At 43.4% G+C, this 23,909-nt stretch overlaps 1 protein-coding gene across 2 annotated transcripts in view; it reads right to left on the minus strand.

Annotated features, from left to right (window-relative positions):
- The window catches only part of esco2 (establishment of sister chromatid cohesion N-acetyltransferase 2), a 41,849-nt gene that overhangs the window by 10,688 nt on the left and 7,252 nt on the right, over positions 1-23,909 (minus strand). For both annotated transcript variants that reach the window (XM_070884473.1, XM_070884472.1), the window contains exons 4-8: positions 18,146-18,208; positions 16,974-17,052; positions 15,531-15,591; positions 8,925-9,069; positions 6,280-6,411 (exon numbers count right to left, since the gene is read on the minus strand). In XM_070884473.1, coding sequence (XP_070740574.1) covers positions 6,280-6,411; positions 8,925-9,069; positions 15,531-15,591; positions 16,974-17,052; positions 18,146-18,208 — 480 coding nt within the window. The remainder of the gene's footprint in view (positions 1-6,279; positions 6,412-8,924; positions 9,070-15,530; positions 15,592-16,973; positions 17,053-18,145; positions 18,209-23,909) is intronic.

Genomic DNA, 23,909 nt, shown 5'->3' on the forward strand with positions numbered 1-23,909 from the left:
AAAGTCCCGACTCCCTCCCTCCCCCCACCCTGGAAAAAAATGCACAAGTAGTTTCCTCCTCCCCTCCACTGGCACCATTCTCTTTTCAAACTAGGACAAGATAATGGTTTTATAATTAAAATCAACATGTAGAGCATTGTTTCAGTGAAAGATTCCATGGTCACTTTGTCCCGTAAGGATAGGCTCATACTGCCTGTCTGGAGTAAAAATAAAACGGGAAAGGTGGCTCAACCGTGGCTAACAAGGGAAACTAAGGATAGTGTTAAATCCGAGGAAGAGGCATATAAATTGGCCAGAAAAAGCAACAAACCTGAGGACTGGGAGAAATTTAGAATTCAGCAGAGGAGGACTAAGGGTTTAATTAAGAGGGGGGAAACAGAGTATGAGAGGAAGCTTGCTGGGAACATAAAAACTGACTGCAAAAGCTTCTATAGATATGTGAAGAGAAAAAGATTAGTGAAGACAAATGTAGGTCCCTTGCAGTCAGAATCAGGTGAATTTATAATGGGGAACAAAAAAATGGCAGACCAGTTGAACAAATACTTTGGTTCTGTCTTCACGAAGGAAGACACAAATAACTTTCCGGAAATACGAAGGGACCGAGGGTCGAGTGAGAAGGAGGAACTGAAAGAAACCCTTATTAGGCGGGAAATTGTGTTAGGGAAATTGATGGGATTGAAGGCCGATAAATCCCTGGTGCCCGATAGTCTGCATCTCAGAGTACTTAAGGAAGTAGCCCCAGAAATAGTGGATGCATTGATGATCATTTTCCAACAGTCTATCGACTCTGGATCAGTTCCTATGGACTGGAGGGTAGCTAATGTAACACCACTTTTTAAAAAAGGAGGGAGAGAGAAAACAGGGAATTATAGACCAGTTAGCCTGACAATAGTAGTGGGGAAAATGTTGGAATCAGTTATTAAAGATGAAATAGCAGCACATTTGGAAAGCAGTCACAGGATCGGTCCAAGTCAGCATGGATTTATGAAGGGGAAATCATGCTTGACAAACCTTCTATAATTTTTTGAGGATGTAACTAGTAGAGTGGACAAGGGAGAACCAGTGGATGTGGTGTATTTGGACTTTCAAAAGGCTTTTGACAAGGTCCCACACAAGAGATTGGTGTGCAAAATTAAAGCACATGGTATTGGGGTAATGTACTGACGTGGATAGAGAATTGGTTGGCAGACAGGGAGCAGAGAGTCAGGATAAACGGGTCCTTTTCAGAATGGCAGGCAGTGACTAGTGGGGTGCCGTAGGGCTTAGTGCTGGGACCCCAGCTATTTACAATATACATTAATGATTTAGATGAAGGAATTGAGTATAATATCTCCAAGTTTGCAGATGACACTAAGCTTAGGGTGGCGGTGTGAGCTGTGAGGAGGACACTAAGAGGCTGCAGGGTGACTTGAACAGGTTAGGCGAGTAGGCAAATGCATGGCAGATGCAGTATAATGTGAATAAATGTGAGGTTATCCACTTTAGTGGCAAAAACACGAAGGCAGAATATTATCTGAATGGCGGCAGATTAGGAAAAGGGGAGGTGCAACGAGACCGGGTGTCATGGTACATCAGTCAATGAAAGTTCGCATGCAGGTACAGCAGGCGGTGAAGGCGGCAAATGGTATGTTGGCCTTCATAGCTCGGGGATTTGAGTATAGGAACAGGGAGGTCTTACTGCAGTTGTACAGGGCCTTGGTGAGGCCTCGCTTGGAATATTGCGTTCAGTTTTGGTCTCCTAATCTGAGGAAGGACGTTCTTGCTATTGAGGGAGTGCAGCGAGGGTTCACCAGACTGATTCCCGGGATTGCAGGACTGACATATGAGGAGAAACTGGATCGACTGGGCCTGTATTCACTGGAGTTTAGAAGGATGAGAGGGGATCTCATAGAAACATATAAAATTTTGACGGGACTGGACAGGTTAGATGCAGGAAGAATGTTCCCGATGTTGGGGAAGTCCAGAACCAGGGGACACAGTCTAAGGATAAGGGGTAAGCCATTTAGGACTGAGATGATGAGAAACTTCTTCATTCAGAGAGTTGTTACCCTGTGGAATTCTCTACCACAGAGAGTTGTTGATGCCAGTTCATTGGATATATTCAAGAGGGAAGTTAGATATGGCCCTTACGGCTAAAGGGATCAAAGGGTATGGAGAGAAAGCAGGAAAGGGATACTGAGGTGAATGATCAGCCATGATCTTATTGAATGGTGGTACAGGCTCGAAGGGCCGAATGGCCGACTCCTGCTCTTATTTTCTATGTTTCTATGTTTACCTGTAATACCAGTTACATCTTTGAAAACTCCCATCACAATGGCACCAATGTCAAGGGTATCATACCTTGCCTGTCACGCCTCACTGTATGTTCCACACAGCAGGAGTCACTGCACTAAAGATTTTTGTAAGGTATAATTCAGTCTCTAATCAGTAAAGCTAAGCTGAAGTGATTAAATTATTTCTCTGAAATGTTATCCTCCACCTGAAATTGGCCCACGAGTACACCTTAGCACATCCAAAACATTGTTATTCCCTGATCCAAATATAATCCCTGCAAACAAAACCCAGCCTATGAAATCTTCTAACAGCTGCCAAATCTTGCTTCCGTCAAACCAGCCATATTGGAAACTGAAATGCACGCCACTTCCCCAACCGATTGCCCATCTGCCGTGGCCCAGGTTTATTGGGACCCCTTGTTGAGTATACTGTTCATGTCATAAGAACTTAAGAAATAGGAGCAGGAGTAGGCCATTTGGCCCCTCGAGCCTGCTCTGCCATTTAATACGATCATGGCTGATCTGATCTTGGGCTCAGCTCCACTTTCCTGCCCGCTCCCCATAACCCTTCACTCCCTTATCGTTAAAAAACCTGTCTATCTCCACCTTAAATATATTTAATGACCCAGCCTCCACAGTTCTCTGGGGCAGAGAATTTCACAGATTTACGACCCTCAGAAGAAATTCCTCCTCATTTCAGTTCTAAATGGGCGACCCCTTATTGTAAAACTGTGCCCCCTAGTTCTTGATTCCCCTATGAGTGGAAACATCCTCTTTGCATCTACCTTGTTGAGCCCCCTCAGTATCTTATATGTTTCAATAAGATCACCTCTCATTCTTCTAAACTCTAATGAGTATAAGTCCAATCTGCTCAACCTTTCTTCATAAAGTCAACCCTTTTATCTCAGGAATCAACCTAGTGAACTTTCTCTGAACTGCCTCCAATGCAAGTATATCCCTCCTTAAATAAGGAGACCAAAACTGTACACTGTACTCTAGGTGTGGTCTCACCAATACCTTGCAATAAAGGCCAACATTCCATTTGCCTTCCTGATTACTTGCTGTACCTACATACTAGCTTTTTGTGTTTCATGCACAAGGACCCATTTAAAACTGTGATGAGGAGAAATTTCTTCTCTGAGGGTTGTAAATCTATGGAATTCTCTGCCCGAGAGAGCTGTGGAGGCTGGGTCATTGAATATATTTAAGGCGGAGATAGACACATTTTTGAGCAATAAGGGAATAAAGGGTTATGGGGAGCGGGCAGGGAAGTGGAACTGAGCCAAAGGTCAGATCAGCCATGATACTAAATGGCGGAGCAGGCTTGAAGGGCCTACTCCTGTTCCTATTTCTTATGTTCTTATATTGCCCCCCAACCCCGTGAGCTCTTATCTTGTGCAGTAACCTTTTATGTGGCACCTTATCGAATGCCTTCTGGCAATCCAAATACTCCACATCCACTGGTTCCCCCTTATCCACCCTGCTCGTTACATCCTCAAAGAGCTCCAGAAAATTTGTCAAACATGATTTCCCTTTCATAAAACCATGTTGACTCTGCTTGACTGCATTATGATTTTCCAAATGTCCTACTACTGCTTCCTTAATAATGGACTCCAGCATTTTTCCAATGACAGATGTTAGGCTAACTGGTCTATAGTTTCCAGCTTTCTGTCTCCTCCTTTCTTAAATAGGTGTACTGATTACACCCCTACCCTGCTGACCGTGGCATTTGTGGCCAACCCCTACAACTGGCAAGATTAAAACAGCTTGCAGGCAGAACATAAAGAGTTCTCCCACAGTTCGCTCCCCCCATGCCAAAATGGAAATCCAGTAATCTTCAGAGGCGTTCACTCGTTTATTCTGAAATTGGGACTGGCTTTCAGAACACAAACCCCCATATCTGTGGAAATGGAGCGTATATTCGACAAGTAGTCCTCCCCCTAGGGTGAAAGAGAGGGAGAAGTTGACAAAGAAAGTGCGACTTTGAGTGAAAGAGGGAGTGGAAAAAGGCAGACAGAGAGAGAAAGACAAGACAGATTATTTCTTCATTCTAATTTTTTTTTTAAAAAAGCAAAGTCTGAGAGTAACAGATGAGGAGAGCAGAAGGAAAACTTTGAGGAGGTGGCTTCTGACCACATGGACGAGGACACTGATGTTGGTGCGTCTGTCCTCCCAGGGGATTTGTAGGATCTTGCAGAAGCATCGTTTTTGGTATTTCTCCAGCGACTTGAGGTGTCTATTGTACATGGTCCATGTCTCTGAGTCATACAGGAGGGCAGGTATTACTACAGCCCTGTAGACCATGAGCTTAGTGGTAGATGTCAGGGCCTGGTCTTTGAACACTCTTTTTCTCAGGCGGCCGAAGGCTGCGCTGGCACACTGGAGGCGGTGTTGAATCTCCTCATCAATGTCTGCTTTTGTTGATAAAATGCTCCCAAGGTATGGGAAATGGTCCCCCTTGTCCAGGGCCGTGCCCTGCATCTTGATGGCTGGGGGGCAGTGCTGTGCGGCAAGGATAGATTGGTGGAGGACCTTTGTCTTGGTCCAGGCCCACATCCCCAGCATTGAAGCACTGTCCACATTTGATCAGCTCCGTTAGGCAGGCCACATTGTCCGTATGCCACACACGAGGCACCCAAAGCAAGCGCTCTACTCGGAACTCCTTCATGGCAAACGAGCCGAAGGTGGACAGAGGAAACGTTACAAGGACATCCTCAAAGTTTCCCTGATAAAGTGCAACATCCCCACCGACACCTGGGAGTCCCTGGCCAAAGACCGCCCTAAGTGGAGGAAGTGCATCCGGGAGGGGGCTGAGCGCTTCGAGTCTCATCGCCGACTGTATGTAGAAGACAAGTGCAGGCAGCGAAAAGAACGTGCGGCAAACCTGTCCCACCCTCCCTTACGCTCAACAGCTGTCTGTCCCACCTGTAGCAGGGACTGTGGCTCTCATATTGGACTGTTCAGCCACCTAAGGACTCATTCGAAGAGCGGAAGCAAGTCTTCCTCTATTCCAAGGGACTGCCTATGATGATGACCACATATTGGGGTCGGGGGGGGGGGGTGGTAAGAGTAGGAAGGGACAGAAGTTTATGGGTGAGGTGAATAAATGTGAAGCAAGGCACAGAGGAGCATATAGTGATTGAATATGTAGTGCAAACTGAAAGATGTACGGGTCATGATAAAATGGTAGGAGGGGAATGCAATAGCAGTGTGCAGAATCGTGTGCTTGAGAAAGAAGCCACTGAGGCCCTAATTTTTCCCTGCACACACAGCCATTGGTGGCTCCTTTGTTTACTGCATCACGCCAACTCCAATTCAAGGTGGGGAGCGGGGGTGAATAGAGAGAGAAAAAGAGGGAGAGACACAAAGGGTCACAGACCTGAAATGTTAGCTGTTTCTCTCTCCACAGATGCTGCCTGACCTGCTGAGTATTTCCAGTATTTTTTTTTGTTTATAAAACAGCAACACATTAACTTCAGAGATACGTAAAGAGAGTGACCATATTCTCCAACTTGCTGTATGCCATAGTCGATCAATTGGTAATATATTTAAAATCCTACATCTGTGCACATGTCCTGTCAACTTTTTCCATTATAAGTTCCTATGTCCACATTTACAATGGAAACTGGTCACGCTGTAATCACACCCTCTACCCAATGGAGCACAGGGTCACTCCTGGCAGAAAAGTATAATTACAGCACAAAAACTTTACACAAGCAGTTTCCACTATAAATGTGCACATAGGAATTTATAGAAACAAGGACAGAATGGATGACTTTAAAATGAGGACTGCTCCAATTATCTCTCCACCCTCTTAACTCACTTAACCTGAAGAAGATTATACTCACTCTGGACTACCAGTGTGCAACACCATGGGATGTTACATACCAACATCAACTGGTATAATTTTAAATTTTGGATATATTTTGAAGAAATTTGAAGCCTTGATTTTGGACAAGATTGCATATAAAAAGAATGAGATTAAATATAATAAAATTTTTCATACCACGTAACGGAGCCCTTCCAGGAACCTTTGGTGATACTGAATATGCTGTGCTTCGTCCTCAGGGCTGGCCGCTGTGTAAATCATCCCACAAGACTTGCACACGACAGCTCCAAAATGCTTCTGACCTGCATCCTGCAAAATGGCAAAGACATGAAAATCAATAAATCTACCTAAAGAAAACACTACGTGACCATCATAGAACTTAAAATTCGTATTTAAAATTCTCCTAGGTTTAATAGTCAAACTTTTCCTCTGGAGTAGAAACTGGCCTATAAATGAAGCAAGGAAGTAAAATAGCTCACAATGTACCTACAGGTTACATATAAAAAAACGAATTCAATTGTACCATTAACAAACAAAAATATCTGGGTTGTTTTGCCTTAGGAAAGTGTCTTCAAATGTCAAGAATACAACTTCCACAGTTCTGATGACATTGGAGATCTCTGTTCCTCCATACAAGGTGATTATCTGAAACATCTTCTGGTTCGGACAAAAGATCATTGACCTGAAACATTAACCCTACCTTCTTCTCTCCAGATACCACCTGACCTGCATTTTCTGTTTTTTATTTAACTTATTCCTGGGTTTTGAAAATTGCTGTTGAATGAGCCACGTCGTGTGTGATGAAGTCAAAGCACAGTGAATTTGTAAGCTTTGAAAAATTCTGAGTTTTGCTACATTGTTCTTCAACTGGCCTGGGTACAACGGCACCAGAAAAACAGAAATTAGGTTCCCTGTTTACAAACTGATCAAAGATTAACCCTAAATAGCTTCCAATCTAATAAGAGCTATAACTGGAGTTTCCATCTGTGAAATCGACAAGCATGGATTTATTTGGATGTACTTTTTGTAGAATGCACCTCTTTAATCCTAGTATAGATTTCATTCTTGCCAATTTCACACAATGCAGCTCTGTTTTCAGTTGAAGTCAAATGAGAAAACTATTTAGGGTTAACCACTAATCTCATAATCGGACTTTGGGATTGTCTGCAGGAGGAAAGAATTCAGTAATACACCACCCACATATTCTCCTCCTCTTCACTCACCTGCCGTCAAGATGAGTGCACACTGCTTCAACTGATGGGGGGCTGAAAGCTAACCAATGTACTTTCCTGAATACTTGCCTAACTTGTTCTGGCAGTTATGCTTGGCACTTATGGCAAAAAAGATGTATTTTAGTGGCTATCTTTTTAAAACTAAGTCATTTTAATGTAGGGAATCCAACAGGCTAGCCAGGATTGTGTAAAAGTTTATCTTGATATGTTGCAAATTCTATTATAGTCTCTCTGGTAACAGGCTCGAGAGACAGTCTCACACAATTTTCAAATATATACTGACTTTGTGATTCGTTCCATTTATAATAGACTCATTCCCTTTTGAATTTGAGTGCCTGATTTTCAAAATCCATTCTTTTCTGGATACAAGAAAGGTACTGTTCTGTTCAGAAGAGCAGTTGGCAGTAGGAAAAATCTCAGAATCACAGAGACCATTTGGCCTATCATGTCTGTGCCAGCTCTTTGACTCATGAGAGGAGAAGGTTTGAAAATCTAAGAACAGGGTAATATTTCTGAGAGACAGGAAAAACAATATCCAAGTCATTTACAAGGATTAGTTTAATTCTTCAGTTGTAATAATTTATTAGCTACTCGAAGGGTTAGCTAACAAATGCTCCACTGCAAATATATAACTCAGATTATTTGTTTATTGTGTAATAAATTCACATAATGTTTTAAACTTGAAATGAGATTTTCTGGGAATCTTCACTACTTGTGAAGACTTGGGAATCTTTTAGATAAGATAATCCAGTAGCTAAAAGCAGTTACTAAACGAGGTTTGTTATTAATTTATCTAGGCGTATTACCAAAACCATACCTCGATCTCAAGGCAAGGATAGACACTCTGAAAGGCATGGACAGTTGGGACTTGCCCAATGAGAATGATCCAAGTTACGAAAGGCAAAATAATCTTAAAATACAAAAAGATCCAATAAGGTAATGGAGCTAAAGGTTAAATTTATATCATCCCCCCCCCCACACACACACACACACACACACACACACACACAAACACACATCAAACAGACAATTAAAAGGATGAAGATCTTTTTACTAACTAAAAGGGATTAAAAATGTCCTGGCTCATTATTCTGTGCCACAGAACAGGTACCTCAGGCCTTCAGTTAATGTGCAGAGAAACAATGGTGGAAAAAGTCTTGAATCAATTTCTTACATATCAAACATAATGTACACCTTTGTCTAAGCCATTTTAGGCATAGCCAAACAGGTTTGACTGCACACAATACCTCAAAGAATGGTTATCTTTCAAAATTTTGAAAGGCTTCTCAACTTTCTCTGTCCCAGTAACCTCAACTTCAATAACCTCAAACAAATTATTTAATTCACCAGCTAAAATCTATTTTAATTATACCTGACAATCAATTCAAAAGTAAACACTAGTACAGTCGAAGATTTTTTGTAAATTGGATTAAAACTTGATGAGATATGAGTTTTCAATTTCCCTTTATAGGCCCTTAACCTAATCTCAAATGATGTTGATTTTTCACTCATTAATTATTTTAAAATAAGCATCACTTGCTGTCATCCATTAATTGCTTCACTCTTTACATCATGCTAATTCAAACTTACTATTATGAACTGGTCGTTGAATACTTTGTCAAAATCTTTCTTTTTTTTGTTTTTCTGCAGAGGTGCATGGCAGGGCATCCCAGGAACAGTAACAAAAGGGTTACTGGATCCAACAGAAGCTGTCACATCTTTTGGCAGCTCATGTCTAAACAAGAAAAATAAATTATGATGAGGCATTTAATTTACAGAAATAGTTCTTACCTTCATGTTGCCATTAGAATATTAGCAGGTAGTCAATAGGGGAAAGTAGGAATGACTTCAAGCTCCTCTTCTCCACAAATAGTTATATCCTCTGAGCCCACTCCCTGCCTCAGACATCAAATGCACGGACCTTATGGACTTCTTTTTAATGTCAAAAAATCAAGTTCATTCCTTTTGCTGTCTTTGCTTCTCTTCTCTTCCCCAACAAACTGCCACCACTTTACTCCAGTCACCACTCCCATTCCCTTCCAGCAATCACTAAATTTATCTTGTCCATTAACCATGACCTGCTCCTTCAATACCCCCCAAACTTGCTCCCAACCACCCAGCTTTCCCGCCTGAGCCCCATGTTTGCTAACACCAATGTGTCCTTATTCTCCAGGACAATATTTATGTTCTGAAGGGTCATCGACCCAAAACATTAACTCTGCTTTCTCTCCACAGATGCTGCCTGACTTTTGAAGATTAGCACCAGACGAGTCCAAAGTAGCACTGGGTGTTTTGGCAGCTGACGTTCGCAGAGCGGTACTGAACAACGCTCTAAGCTACAACACTGCCGCCGCTAGCAAAGTACAGAGAACAGGGGCCATTAGAGGGAGCAGTGTGCGACGGCCTGGCCCAGAAATCGGCGCGGTCCCAGCTTGCAAGACCATCAGCAGGCCGGGACCATTAGAGGGAGCAGCGTGCGGTGGCATACCACCGCAGGGAGCAGCGCGTGCTGCTGCAGGAGGGCGACGGCTGACTGCAGTGTCGGCAGGTACAGCAGGAGCGGCGAGGTCAGGACGAAGGAGCGGCAAGAGATCGTAGAGGGATGTGATCGGGGTCTAGGATAGGCGAGAGTTTGGGGCCCAGAAGAGGCGAGGGCCCAGGGGCAGCACGGGCCAGCCCATATTGTAATACGTCTTGGTTAATCCTTGCTACTGGACCAAGACCTAGCTCTGTCAAGCTCGTGCGGTGGCTGGGGTGCAATGGCCACCACACATTAAAAAATGCACAGGCATCTTCCACCCTTCAGGTTGTAGTTCGGGATCCGGAATATCATTGAAACACCTGTGAACTCATCCGCTTTCGGGGTGGAAGCAAGTCATCCTCGTTTCGAGGGACTGCCTATGAGAACTGGTTGGCAGACAGGAAGCAAAGAATGGGAATAAACGGGTCCTTTTCAGAATGGCAGGCAGTGACTAGTGGGGTACCGCAGGGTTCAGTGCTGGGACTCCAGCTATTTACAATATATATTAATGATTTAGATGAAGGAATTGAATGTAATATCTCCAAGTTTGCAGATGACACTAAGCTGGGTGACAGTGTGAGCTGTGAGGAGGATGCTAAGAGGCTGCAGGGTGACTTGGACAGGTTAGGTGAGTGAGCAAATGCATGGCAGATGCAGTATAATGTGGATAAGTGTGAGGTTATCCACTTTGGTGACAAAAACAGAAAGGCAGATTATCTGAATGATGACAGATTAATAAAAGGGGAGGTGCAACGAGACCTGGGTGTCATGGTACATTGAAGGTAGGCATGCAGGTACAGCAGGCAGTAAAGAAAGCAAATGGCATGTTGGCCTTCATAGCGAGAGGATTGGAGTATAGGAGCAGGGAGGTCTTGCTGCAATTGTACAGGGCCTTGGTGAGACCACACCTTGAGTATTGTGTGCAGTTTTGGTCTCCTAATCTGAGGAAGGACATTCTTGATATTGAGGGAGTGCAGCGAAGGTTCACCAGACTGATTCCCGGGATGGCAGGACTGACATATGAAGAAAGACTGGATCGACAAGGCTTATATTCACTGGAATTTAGAAGAATGAGCGGGGATCTCATAGAAGCATATAAAATTCTGACAGGTTAGGTGCAGGAAGAATGTTCCCGATGTTGGGGAAGTCTAGAACCAGGGGTCACAGTCTAAGGATAAGGGGCAAGCCATATAGGACCGAAATGAGGAGAAACTTTTTCACCCAGAGAACTGTGAACCCCTGTAAAATTCTCTACCACAGAAAGTTGTTGAGCCCAGTTTGTTGGATATATTCAAAAGGGAGTTGGATGTGGCCCTTACGGCTAAAGGGATCAGGGGGTATGGAGAGAAGGCTGGGGTGGGGTACTGAGGTTGAATGATCAGCCATGATCATATTAGAAAATAGAAGCAGTAGTAGGCCATTCGGCCCTTCGAGTCTGCACCACCATTCAATATGATCATGGCTGATCCTCTATCGCAACAACATATTCCCGCCTTTTCCCCATGCCCCTTGATGTCTATCTATCTCCCTCTTAAACATATTCAGTGACTTGGCCTCCACAATGTTTTGTGGTAGAGAATTCCACAGGTTCACCACCCTCTGAGTAAAATCATTTCTCCTCATCTCGTTCCTAAATTTCCTACCCCGTATCCTGAGACTGTGACCCCTTGTTCCAGACTTCCCAGCCAGGGGAATCATCATCCCCGCATCTAGTCTATCCAACCCCATCAGAATTTTATACGTTTCAATGAGATCCCCTCTTATTCTTCTAAACTCTAGTGAATACAGGCCGAGTTGATCCAATCTCTCCGCATACGACAGTCCTGCCACCCCAGGAATCAGTCTGGTGAACCTTCACTGCACTCCCTCTATGGCAAGTATATCCTTTCTTAGGTAAGGAGACCAAAATTGCACACAATACTCCAGGTGCAGTCTCATCAAGGCCCTGTATAACTGTGGCAAGACATCCTTACTCCTGTACTCAAATCCTCTTGCAATGAAGGCCAACAAAGCATTTGCCTTCCTAACTGCTTGCTGCACCTGCATGTTTTCTTTCAATGACTGGTGTACAAGGACACCCAGGTCCCTCTGTACATCGACACTTCCCAAGCCATCACCATTTAAATAATATTTTGTCCTTATGTTTTTCCTACCAAAGTGGATAACTTCACATTTATCCACGTTATACTGCATTTGCCATGTGTTTTCCCACTCATTCAACCTATCTAAATCACCTTGCATCCTCCCCACAACTCACAATCCCAACTAGTTTTGTGTTGTCAGCAAACTTGGAAATATTATATTTGGTTCCCTCAACCAAATCATTTACACATATGGTGAATAGGTGGGGCCCAAACACCGATCCCTGTGGTAAACCACTAGTCACTGCCCGCCACCCTGAAAAAGACCTGTTTATTCCTACACTCTGTTTCCTGGCAGTTAACCAATTTTCAATCCATGCCAGTACATTACCCCCATTCCTATGTGCTTTAATTTTGCACACTAACCTCTTCTGTGGGAGTTTATCAAAGGCCTTCTGAAAATCCAAATACACTACATCCACTGGTTCTCCCTTATCTATTCTATCAGGTCCATCCTCAAAAAACTCCAGTAGGTTTGTCAAACATGATTTTCCTTTCATAAATCCGTGCTGACTTTGTATAATCCCATTGATATTATCTAAGTATGCCATTATCACATCCTTTATAATAGATTCTACCATTTTCCCTACTACTGATGTTAGGTAGTTCCCCGTTTTCTCTCTCCCTCCTTTTTTAAATAGTGGGGTTACATTTGCCACCCTCCAATTTGCTGGAACTGTTCCATAATCTACAGAATTTTGGAAGATAACAACCAATGTATCCACTATTTCCATGGCTACCTTTTTTAGTACTCTGGGATGCAGATCATCAGGCCCTGGGAATTTATCGGCCATCAGTCCCATTAGTTTCTCCAGCACTACTTTCTTACTAATAATCATTTCCTTTAATTCCTCTTGCTCACTAGACCCTTGGTTCCCTAGCATTTCTGGGACGCCATTTGTGTCCTCTTCCGTGAAGACAGAACCAAAGTATTTATTTAATTGTTCTGCCATTTCCTTTCTCCCCGTTATAAATTCTTCCGTTTCTGTCTGTAAAGGACCAACATTTGTCTTCACTAATCTTTTTTTTTTATGTACTTGTAGAAACTTTTGCAGTCGGTTTTTATTTTCCTTGCAAGTTTACTCTCATGCTCTATTTTTCCCCTCTTAATCAATCTCTTAGTCATTTTTTGCTGAGTTCTAAACTGTTCCCAATCCTCAGACTTGCTACTTTTTCTGGCAACTTTGTATAACTCCTCTTTGGATCTAATACTATCCTTAATTTCTTTTGTTAGCCATGGGTTGGGCCACTATTCCTTTTGTGTTTTTATGCAGAAAGGAATGTATAACTGTTGCAATTCAAGCATTCGTTCCTTAAATGTTAGCCATTGCCTAGCCACCGTCATGCCTTTTAATGAATCTTCCCAATCTATCATAGCCAATTCATTCCTCATACCTTCATAGTTTCCTTTGTTTAGATTTAGGACCCTAGTTTTGGATTGGACTACTTCACTTTCCATCTTAATAAATAATTCAGTCATGTTATGGTCATTCTTCCCGAAAGGATCCCGTACTACAAGACTGTTAATTAACCCCTTCTCATAAGACAATACCCAATCTAAGATAGCCTGTTCCCTAGTATTGAATGGTGGTGCAGGCTCGAATGGCCAAATGGCCTGCTCCTGCATCTATTTTCTATGTTTCTATGATGATTTATGTCCTTCAAAGTCAGTCATTGCCACCTCAACCCCTCCATTCTCTCCAACCTTCTATTTCTCTGAAGTTCTGGAATGCTCCCACCATTCCTTGTTCAAGATCCTCTAATCAACCTTCTTTCCTGCAAAATTACTGACTGCTATTTTCATTCATATACTTCAAGCTAATGGATTCCTACTTATGCAGACTTCAGCTACGCCAAGACAGACAAGAATGACTTTAATTTTGTTTGTGAAACACTGCCCCCACTACAGTTAATTTGATTACAATTATGTAAGAGACAAGCACGTATGACGTATAGAGAGACATGCAAGAATGTAGAAAAACGTAGTAAATTAGCTACCATGGTTTTAAAAAAAACTCAGCAATATTAATCCTACTAATCCAGCAGCTGGATTTCTGCAAAAATGATAGCTAATCAGCATCAGCTAATTTGAAAGTAGTTATTAAATCAGCATAATTTATACGAAATAGAAATGGAATTTGGATAACAATTCAAAGTTTGTCGCACAATTCAAAGTCTCAATGTGTTACTACTGCAGCAGTATTTTAGCCAAATCTTGATATTGCCTTTGAATAGACAGACACCCATTGAGGAAAAGAAGGCTTCTGCATTGAAAGCTAATTCAGTGTGTCATTAATCTGTAGTTTAAAGAATCCATGCCAACTAAACAAAGACAGTTTTATTTTTGGTACTGTTAGTAGTCAGCTAAACAGTACATTGTAATAAGACAATTTCTATTGTAAGATACGTTACTTTCTCGTACTTTGAAATTTATAATATTGGCCAATGTGTACCTTGCTAACAATCAAAAAGTATTACAAAGGATTTACAACACAAAAACAAGTAATTCAGGCCAGTATGTTCATGCTCCACATGAACCTCCTTCCACCCCTCTTCATCTAACCCCATCAGCATATCCTTCTATTTCTTACTCCCTTGTGTGGTTATCTAGCTTCCCCTTGAATGCATCTATGCTCTTCGCTTCAACTACTTCGTGGTAGGGAGTTTCATTTTCCAGCCACTCTTTGCATAAAGACGTTTCTCCTGAATTCCCTATTGGATTTATTAGTGGCTATCTTATATTTATGACCCCTAGTTCCAGTCTCGTCCACACGTGAAAACATATTTTCCATATCTACCCTATCAAACCCTTTAATTATCTTAAAGACCTCTATCAGGTCATCCTTCAGTCTTTTCTTTTCTAGAGAAAAGAGCCCCATCCTATTGAATCTTTCCTGATAGATATAACTTCTCAGTTTTAGTATCATTCTAATAAATCTTTTTTTGCACCATCTCCAATATCTCTATATCCTTTTTAGAATATGGAGACCAAAACTGTTCACAGTGCTCCAAGTGTGGTCTAATCAAGGATCTATACAAGTTTAACATAACTTCTCTGCTTTTCAATTCTATCCCTCTGGAAATGAACCTTCTGAATTGCTTAAAACAAAAGTCCTTTTTAACCTGCATCGCTACTGTTAGTGATCCATGTATCTGCACCCCCAGATCCCTCTGTTACTCTACCCCAATTAGACACTTATTTTTCAAGGAGTAACTGGCCTCCTTATTCTTCCTACCAAAATGTACTACCTCGCACTAATGAATATTGAAGTCTAGAAAGAACATTGCCTGAAATTGCACAATGGGAGAGTAGCTTTTGGTCACTAATGTATTGGTCTTCAATTCCTGCCTCTGCAACTTTAGCAGAGACAGTAACCTGCTTAAAACAAATGCTTCCAATAAAATAGAGGAGACAGGAATTTCAAAGGACTACGTTATGTGTTCATATGCTAGTATATTGTGCCATAAACTTTATACACATGATGCAAACTTAGTACTATGAACACACATTCAGGTCTAATGACAAGTCCGTACCTTTTACTGCCAGTAGAAGGAGTACTAAAAATGGGGTAGACAGCAGCAGCTAGTGACGAACCTAAAAGACAAACATGCTCATTACGTTTATAAAGTGCTTAACTAAAGAAAAATAGCACCATCACAAGACCCAATACCTTAATATGTACAGTAATGACAATGACAAGAAATATTTGTTTGTCTATTTACAATGCAGTACTTTAACTGGCTAACTGAAAAAATTCCTAAACTAAAAGGTTTACTTGTTCTAGATGAGAACAAAATTACAATTTTTTCCAACCCACAAAAAGGGAACTAAACACAGTCCATGAGACATTCTAACCATATATTTTATTCATTTCATGTTTTCCATTGCTTCACTGATAGTATCTTGGCATCATCCAACAGTTTTATATTAAGAATTCCGCAAATCATTCCACCATTAATTCCTTTTCTATGATTGAAATTGTTTTTTTGACTCCCATCCTCTTTTACTTTCAGTCTATTTTTCTAATCTTACTAAGCTGTTTGCTTATCTTAGTCTTCAGTTCTAGTGAAGGCTCTAAATCTGAAATATTAACACATCTTTTCTCTTGCCGATGCTGAGGAATCTGCTGTGAATGTCCAGCATTTCAGGTTTTACTGCAATTGCTTGGTAATGCCACCTGTTTTTTGTCAATTTTACAATAATGCTGAAAGGTTATCCAAAATTAGAACTGAAGGCACATTATTTTACTATACCAATTTTGATTGTGAATCTATCATTTTCAACTGTACTTTGAATACCAACATGGAATTTTGGAGAGGTACAGTGCCATATATTCCACCCATTCTTTGTCTTATCACCTCTCTTAAAAGGCACTGTCTCATGATAGGCTAGATCCCACAGGCACCCTTTGTTACGTCTCTGAAGTGGACCTTCTTCACGCGTGAGACTGGATCTTGGCGAGCGTCAGAGCGGAGCCCAATCTTGTTCTCGCTCATGACAATACACGTTCATTTTCCAGAAAGGTATCAATGGAGACATACACAGAAACATAGAAAATAGGTGCAGGAGTAGGTCATTCGAGCCTGCACCACCATTCAATATGATCATGGCTGATCATGCAACTTCAGTACCCCATTCCTGCTTTCTCTCCATAAACCTTGATCCCTTTAGCCGTAAGAACCACATCTAACTCCCTTTTGAATATATCTAACGAACTGGCATCAACAATTTTCTGTGGTAGAGAATTCCACAGGTTCACAATTCTCTGAATGAAGAAGTTTCTCCTTATCTCAGGCCTAAATGGCTTACCCCTTATCCTTAGACTGTGACCCCTGGTTCTGGACTTCCCCAACATCAGGAACATTCTTCCTGCATTAGTGTACATCAGTACCTTACTTAATCCAAAATTAGTGCCAAGATGAACCACTACAGGGTCTTATTCCATATTAAGCCCGAGTCATGGTTGAATCAATTACCTTCATTTTTGTCAGTATTTCCTTCAGAAGAAGTGCTCCCATCTTCAATTTCCAAATCAGTTTCACAAGTATTAAAGCTCTTAAGATGCAAGGCAAAATGAAATATGATAAAATAACACTTTTTTTAAAAAAAAGTAAGTTAATCCAAACTCAAATGTAGCATTTGTGAAAGTAATCAGGATATCCTGAGAATGTAAAGCTGGTAAATAAATGCAATTTTGTTCAAATTGTAATGCATTCCTTATAATACTTAAAACCATTAAAATATAATTCCTGTCACAGAAATGCAAACATAAAAATTCATGGAATTCAGTTTAATCTAAAAACAGATAGTGACTAAAATCCAACTCATAATAAATATTAAAACACAATAACATAGCACAATAGAATATGTCATTTGATGCTAACAAGCTAAGTTTAAAAAAAAGACAAATTATAGCAAAGTGATATATTATTTTGTTAGAGAAATGAAGACTGTCACGAGTGTCATACTTCTTGAAAGAGGTACAATCAGTTCCACATTCACTTATGCTTGGCATAGGAAGGCCATTATATCTTAGATGTTCAGATGGTTTACTGCTTGGATGAGGAATCCGATTTAAGAAACTCCTCTTCCAATATCTACTAACTAAACTTCAATTAATGACAACATCAGCCCATATCCCATCAATGGCCGAATGTGGCAATAAAATATCCTAGAATGGCAGTTTTTTTCCTTAAAAAAAACTTAAATTACTATTGGTCATCCACTTGTATGATAGAGGCCTGAAATGGGCAAAAACAAACCTATGCTTTTTGGGAGGGGGAAAATGGAAGGGAATTAATGTTCTCAACAGGGTTAATGATGTCAGCTTGTCACCCAATGCCGGCATCAAGTATTCGGAGACCAGGCATAAACATAGGCCAGGTGCACAGTAAATATCCATATGCTACTCCAATATATTTTAATCTTGGTCTCAAAAAAGCACTGCACTCATGCCTTTCTCCTCCACTTCTCACACCTGTCATCCAAATTTGTGAATTTAGCTTAGAGGCAGTTTGTGGTGTGGACCTGCGCTTACTGGTAACTGAGTGAGGATGATCAAATTCATTTCACATAGAATCCTTCCAGTCAGAAAGGGGCAGCTTCCTCCACATCAGACTGGACTGGACTTCATTATACTATATCTTACCTCAACATTCAAAATTTCTTGTTCATCCTTTTCAGAATCTGAATCATGAAACTGGTCAAACCACTGTAACAATGAACAGCCAACACATATAATTGTCAGTTGTAGGTGAAACTTCAAAGCAGCAATATGTATTTGTATTTTATATCACATAGTCTTTGGTATATGACAATTAAGACAAATCACTCAGCACCATAACAGAATTATTCATTCTACCCTATCTTAATGGGAATTCATACCACGTTGACCACACCATAAACTAAACAAGTAGCTTGTTTGGCTACTTATCTGCTTCAACACAAACATAGCCAAATATACAATACATTTCATTGCAATAGGCCAGGTCAACTTTGTACCAATGAATGGATGCTCGGCTGTGACAGAGACAATCTGGTGTTATTCTTCGGGTGGTACAGAGACAAAATAAGTAGATAGTAAAAATATACAAGTCTTGCACAGTAAGTGTAAAAGAAAAATACTTGCATTTACATAGCACCTTTCATGACCGTGGGACATTCCAAGGCACTTTACAGCCAATGAAGTACTTTTGAAGTATAGTTTGAGTACAGTATTGCTAAACTAGAAAGAAATATACAAAAACAGACAGCAAGAGCTTCCACAGGTAGATAAAAACGAAGAGAGTAGCTAAAGTAAACGTTGGTCCCTTTGAGGATGAGACTGGGGAATTAATAATGGGAAATAGGGAAATGGCAGAGACATTGAACAAATATTTTGTATCGATCTTCACGGTAGAAGACAATAAAAGCATCAAGGAGCTTTAGGGAGGGGGGAACTTAAAACAATCACTATCTCAAGAGAAAAATTGGCCAGAAATAGCAGCGAACCCGGGGACTGGGAGAAATTTAGAACTCAGCAGAGGAGGACAAAGGGTTTGATTAGGGCAGGGAAAATAGAGTACGAGAGGAAGCTTGCAGGGAACATTAAGACGGACTGCAAAAGGTTCTATAGATATGTAAAGACAAAAAGGTTAGTAAAGACAAACGTAGGTCCCCTGCAATCAGAATCAGGGGAAGTCATAACAGGGAACAAAGAAATGGCAGACCAATTGAACAAGTACATTAGTATTCACTAAGGAGGACACAAACAACCTTCCGGATATAAAAGGAGTCAGAGGGTCTAGTAAGAAGGAGGAACTGAGGGAAATCCTTATTAGTCGGGAAATTGTGTTGGGGAAATTGATGGGATTGAAGGTCGATAAATCCCCAGGGCCTGATGGACTGCATCCCAGAGTACTTAAGGAGGTGGCCTTGGAAATAGCGGATGCATTGACAGTCATTTTCCAACATTCCATAGACTCTGGATCAGTTCCTATGGAGTGGAGGGTAGCCAATGTAACCCCACTTTTTTAAAAAAAGGAGGGGGAGAGAAAACAGGGAATTATAGACCGGTCAGCCTGACATCGGTAGTGGGTAAAATGATGGAATCAATTATTAAGGATGTCATGGCAGCGCATTTGGAAAGGTGTGACATGTTAGGTCCAAGTCAGCATGAATTTGTGAAAGGGAAATCATGCTTGACAAATCTTCTGGAATTTTGTGAGGATGTTTCCAGTAGAGTGGACAAGGAAGAACCAGTTGATGTGGTGCATTTGGACTTTCAGAAGGCTTTCGACAAGGTCCCACACAAGAGATTAATGTGCAAAGTTAAAGCACATGGGATTGGGGATAGTGTGCTGACGTGGATTGAGAACTAGTTGGCAGACAGGAAGCAACGAGTAGGAGTAAATGGGTACTTTTCAGAATGGCAGGCAGTGACTAGTAGGGTACCGCAAGGTTCTGTGTTGGGGCCCCAGCTGTTTACATTGTACATTAATGATTTAGGCGAGGGGATTAAATGTAGTATCTCCAAATTTGCAGATGACACTAAGTTGGGTGGTAGTGTAAGCTGCGAAGAAGATGCTATGAGGCTGCAGAGTGACTTGGATAGGTTAGGTGAGTGGGCAAATGCATGGCAGATGAAGTATAATGTGGATAAATGTGAGGTAATCCACTTTGGTGGTAAAAACAGAGAGACAGACTACTATCTGAATGGTGACAGATTAGGAAAAGGGAAGGTGCAACGAGACCTGGGTGTCATGGTACATCAGTCATTGAAGGTTGGCATGCAGGTACAGCAGGCGGTTAAGAAAGCAAATGGCATGTTGGCCTTCATAGCGAGGGGATTTGAGTACAGGGACAGGGAGGTGTTACTACAGTTGTACAGGGCCTTGGTGAGGCCACACACACTGGAGTATTGTGTACAGTTTTGGTCTCCTAACTTGAGGAAGGACATTCTTGCTATTGAGGGAGTGCAGCGAAGGTTCACCAGACTGATTCCCGGGATGATGGGACTGACATATCAAGAAAGACTGAATCAACTGGGCTTGTATTTACTGGAGTTCAGAAGAATGAGAGGGGATCTCATAGAAACGTTTAAGATCTGACGGGTTTAGACAGGTTAGATGCTGGATGAATGCTCCCAATGTTGGGGAAGTCCAGAACCAGGGGACACAGTCTAAGGATAAGGGGTAAGCCATTTAGGACCGAGATGAGGAGAAACTTCTTCACCCAGAGAGTGGTGAACCTGTGGAATTCTCTACCACAGAAAGTTGTTGAGGCCAATTCACTAAATATATTCAAAAAGGAGTTAGATGTAGTTCTTACTACTAGGGGATCAAGGGATATGGCGAGAAAGCAGGAATGGGGTACTGAAGTTGCATATTCAGCCATGAACTCATTGAATGGCGGTGCAGGCTCGAAGGGCCGAATGGCCTACTCCTGCACCTATTTTCTATGTTTCTAGGGCCCCAAGTTTCCACATGATTTGCTCCTGATTTTTAGGAGCAACTGGTGTAGAACGGAGTATCTTAGAAATCGGAATTCTCGTCATTTAGTTTGCTCCAGTTCTAGTCAGTTAGAACAGTTTCACTTTGGAACAGAATTTTTTTTTCAAAAGGGGACGTGTCCGGCCACTTACGCCTGATTTCAAAGTTTCGGCAGTGAAAACTTACTCCAAACTAACTTAGAATGGAGTAAGTGAAGATATTTGTACGCTCGAAAAAACCTTGTCTACACTTTAGAAAATCAGGCGTAGGTTACAAATCAGGCGTAGGGAATGGTGGTGGGGGGGTTTAAAGGGAAGTTTACAAACATTAAACACTTCAGTTTTACAAATAAAGAGCCATCATCAATAATTAATGATAAATACATCAATAAATCAATCAAAAAAAATGAATAAGAAATAAAAAATTTTTTAAATCAATAAATAAAACATTTTCTACTTACCGACTGCAGCACCGGGAGCCCTCCAACAGCGTGCTGGGATGCCCCCCTCGGTGTGTTTCTGTCAGTGTCTCTAACTCTCTGTCTGTCTGTGTGTCTCTCATTCTCTGTTTGTCAGTGTCTGTGTTTCTGACAGTGAGGTAAGGGGGAGGGAAGGGGGAGAAGGAGATTGGGGGGTGGGGGGGGGGAAGGAGATTGGGGGGGGGGAAGGAGATTGGGGGGGGGGAAGGAGATTGGGGGGGGGGGAAGGAGATTGGGGGGGGGAAGGAGATTGGTGGGGGGGGAAGGAGATTGGTGGGGGGGGAAGGAGATTGGTGGGGGGGGGAAGGAGATTGGTGGGGGGGGGAAGGAGATTGGTGGGGGGGGGAAGGAGATTGGTGGGGGGGGAAGGAGATTGGTGGGGGGGGAAGGAGATTGGTGGGGGGGGAAGGAGATTGGTGGGGGGGAAGGAGATTGGTGGGGGGGAAGGAGATTGGTGGGGGGGAAGGAGATTGGTGGGGGGGAAGGAGATTGGTGGGGGGGAAGGAGATTGGTGGGGGGGAAGGAGATTGGTGGGGGGGAAGGAGATTGGTGGGGGGGAAGGAGATTGGTGGGGGGGAAGGAGATTGGTGGGGGGGAAGGAGATTGGTGGGGGGGAAGGAGATTGGTGGGGGGGAAGGAGATTGGTGGGGGGGAAGGAGATTGGTGGGGGGGAAGGAGATTGGTGGGGGGGAAAGGAGATTGGTGGGGGGGAAGGAGATTGGTGGGGGGGAAGGAGATTGGTGGGGGGGAAGGAGATTGGTGGGGGGGAAGGAGATTGGTGGGGGGGAAGGAGATTGGTGGGGGGGAAGGAGATTGGTGGGGGGGAAGGAGATTGGTGGGGGGGAAGGAGATTGGTGGGGGGGAAGGAGATTGGTGGGGGGGAAGGAGATTGGTGGGGGGGAAGGAGATTGGTGGGGGGGAAGGAGATTGGTGGGGGGGAAGGAGATTGGTGGGGGGGAAGGAGATTGGTGGGGGGGAAGGAGATTGGTGGGGGGGAAGGAGATTGGTGGGGGGGAAGGAGATTGGTGGGGGGGAAGGAGATTGGTGGGGGGGAAGGAGATTGGTGGGGGGGAAGGAGATTGGTGGGGGGGAAGGAGATTGGTGGGGAGGGGGGGGGAAAGGAGAAGGGGGAGGGAGGCTGAACGGGCCGGGCCCAGCACCAGATTTACAGGTAGGTGGCGTTGGGTTGGGTCGGGTCGGGGGGGGTGGTGGGAGGGAGGTCGGTTCGGTTCGGGTCGGGGGGAGGGAGGGAGAGGGAGGTCAGGTCGGGGGGAGGGAGGTCAGGTCGGATCCAGTCCGGAGGCGGGGGCGGTGGGAGCGGGTGTCGGGTCGGGGGCGGGTGTCGGGTCCGGTCCGTGTGCAGGGTGGGGAGGGGAGCAGGTCCGATCCGGGGGCGGAGCGGGTGTCGGGTCCGGTCCGGGGGCGGGAGTCGAGTCCGGTCCGGGGGTGGGGGGGTGCGGGTGTCGGGTCCGGTCCGGGGGGGGCGGGAGCGGGTGTCGGGTCCGGTCCGGGGGCGGGAAGCGGGAGTCAAGTCGGGTCGGGAGGAAGCAGGAGCTGGCCGTGGGAGGAGCCTTATTCACACAGCCGCAGTGAGGCCATTCGGCCAGGCTAGGGGCTGCGTGCTTCAGGCCCCTCCCGCACAGTTTCGGGCGCCTGGACCTACTGCACTTGCGTGCCCACTGTAGCGTGCATGTGCAGAGGTCCCGGCACTGTTTTCGGCGCAGGGACCTGGCTCCGCCCCCTACAGCTCCTGCTGCGCTGCGCCGAGGGCCAGAGGACCAGCAGGGAGGTGGAGAATATGGAGGTTTTTTTTAGGCGCACTTTGTGGCGCGAAAAACGGGCGTCCAGGTCGGGACTGCGCCGTTCTCAGCGCGGCTCGAAACTTGGGCCCATTGTTTCTAAAAAGTACAGCAAACTAATGGGACTAAAGGTGGACAAGTCCCCTGGACCTAGTGGCCTGCATCCTAGGTTCGTAAAAGAAGTGGCTGCAGAGATAGTGGATACATTGGTTGTAATCTACCAAAATTCCCTGGATTCTGGAGAGGTCCCAGCAGATTGGAAAACTGTAAATGTAACATAAGAACATAAGAAATAGGAGCAGCAGTCAGCCATTTGGCCCCTTGTGCCTGGTCCACCATTCAATAAGATCATGGCTGATTTGATCTTGGGCTCAGCTCCACTTCCCTGCCTGCTCCCCATAACCCTTTATTCCCATATCATTCAAAAATGTGCCCATCTCCACCTTAGATATATTCAATGACCCAGCTCTCTGGGGTATAGAATTACAAAGATTCATGACCCTCAGAGAAGAAATTCCTCCTAATTTTGGTTTTAAATGGGCGACCCGTTATTCTGAAACTATGCCCCCTAGTTCTAGATTCCCCCACGAGGGGAAACATCCTGCTGCGTCGACCCGGTCAAGCCCCCTCAGAATCTTATACGTTTCATTAAGATCACCTCTAAAC

Source organism: Pristiophorus japonicus, chromosome 7 (assembly GCF_044704955.1).
Source record: "Pristiophorus japonicus isolate sPriJap1 chromosome 7, sPriJap1.hap1, whole genome shotgun sequence".
Taxonomy (NCBI): Eukaryota; Metazoa; Chordata; class Chondrichthyes; family Pristiophoridae; genus Pristiophorus; species Pristiophorus japonicus.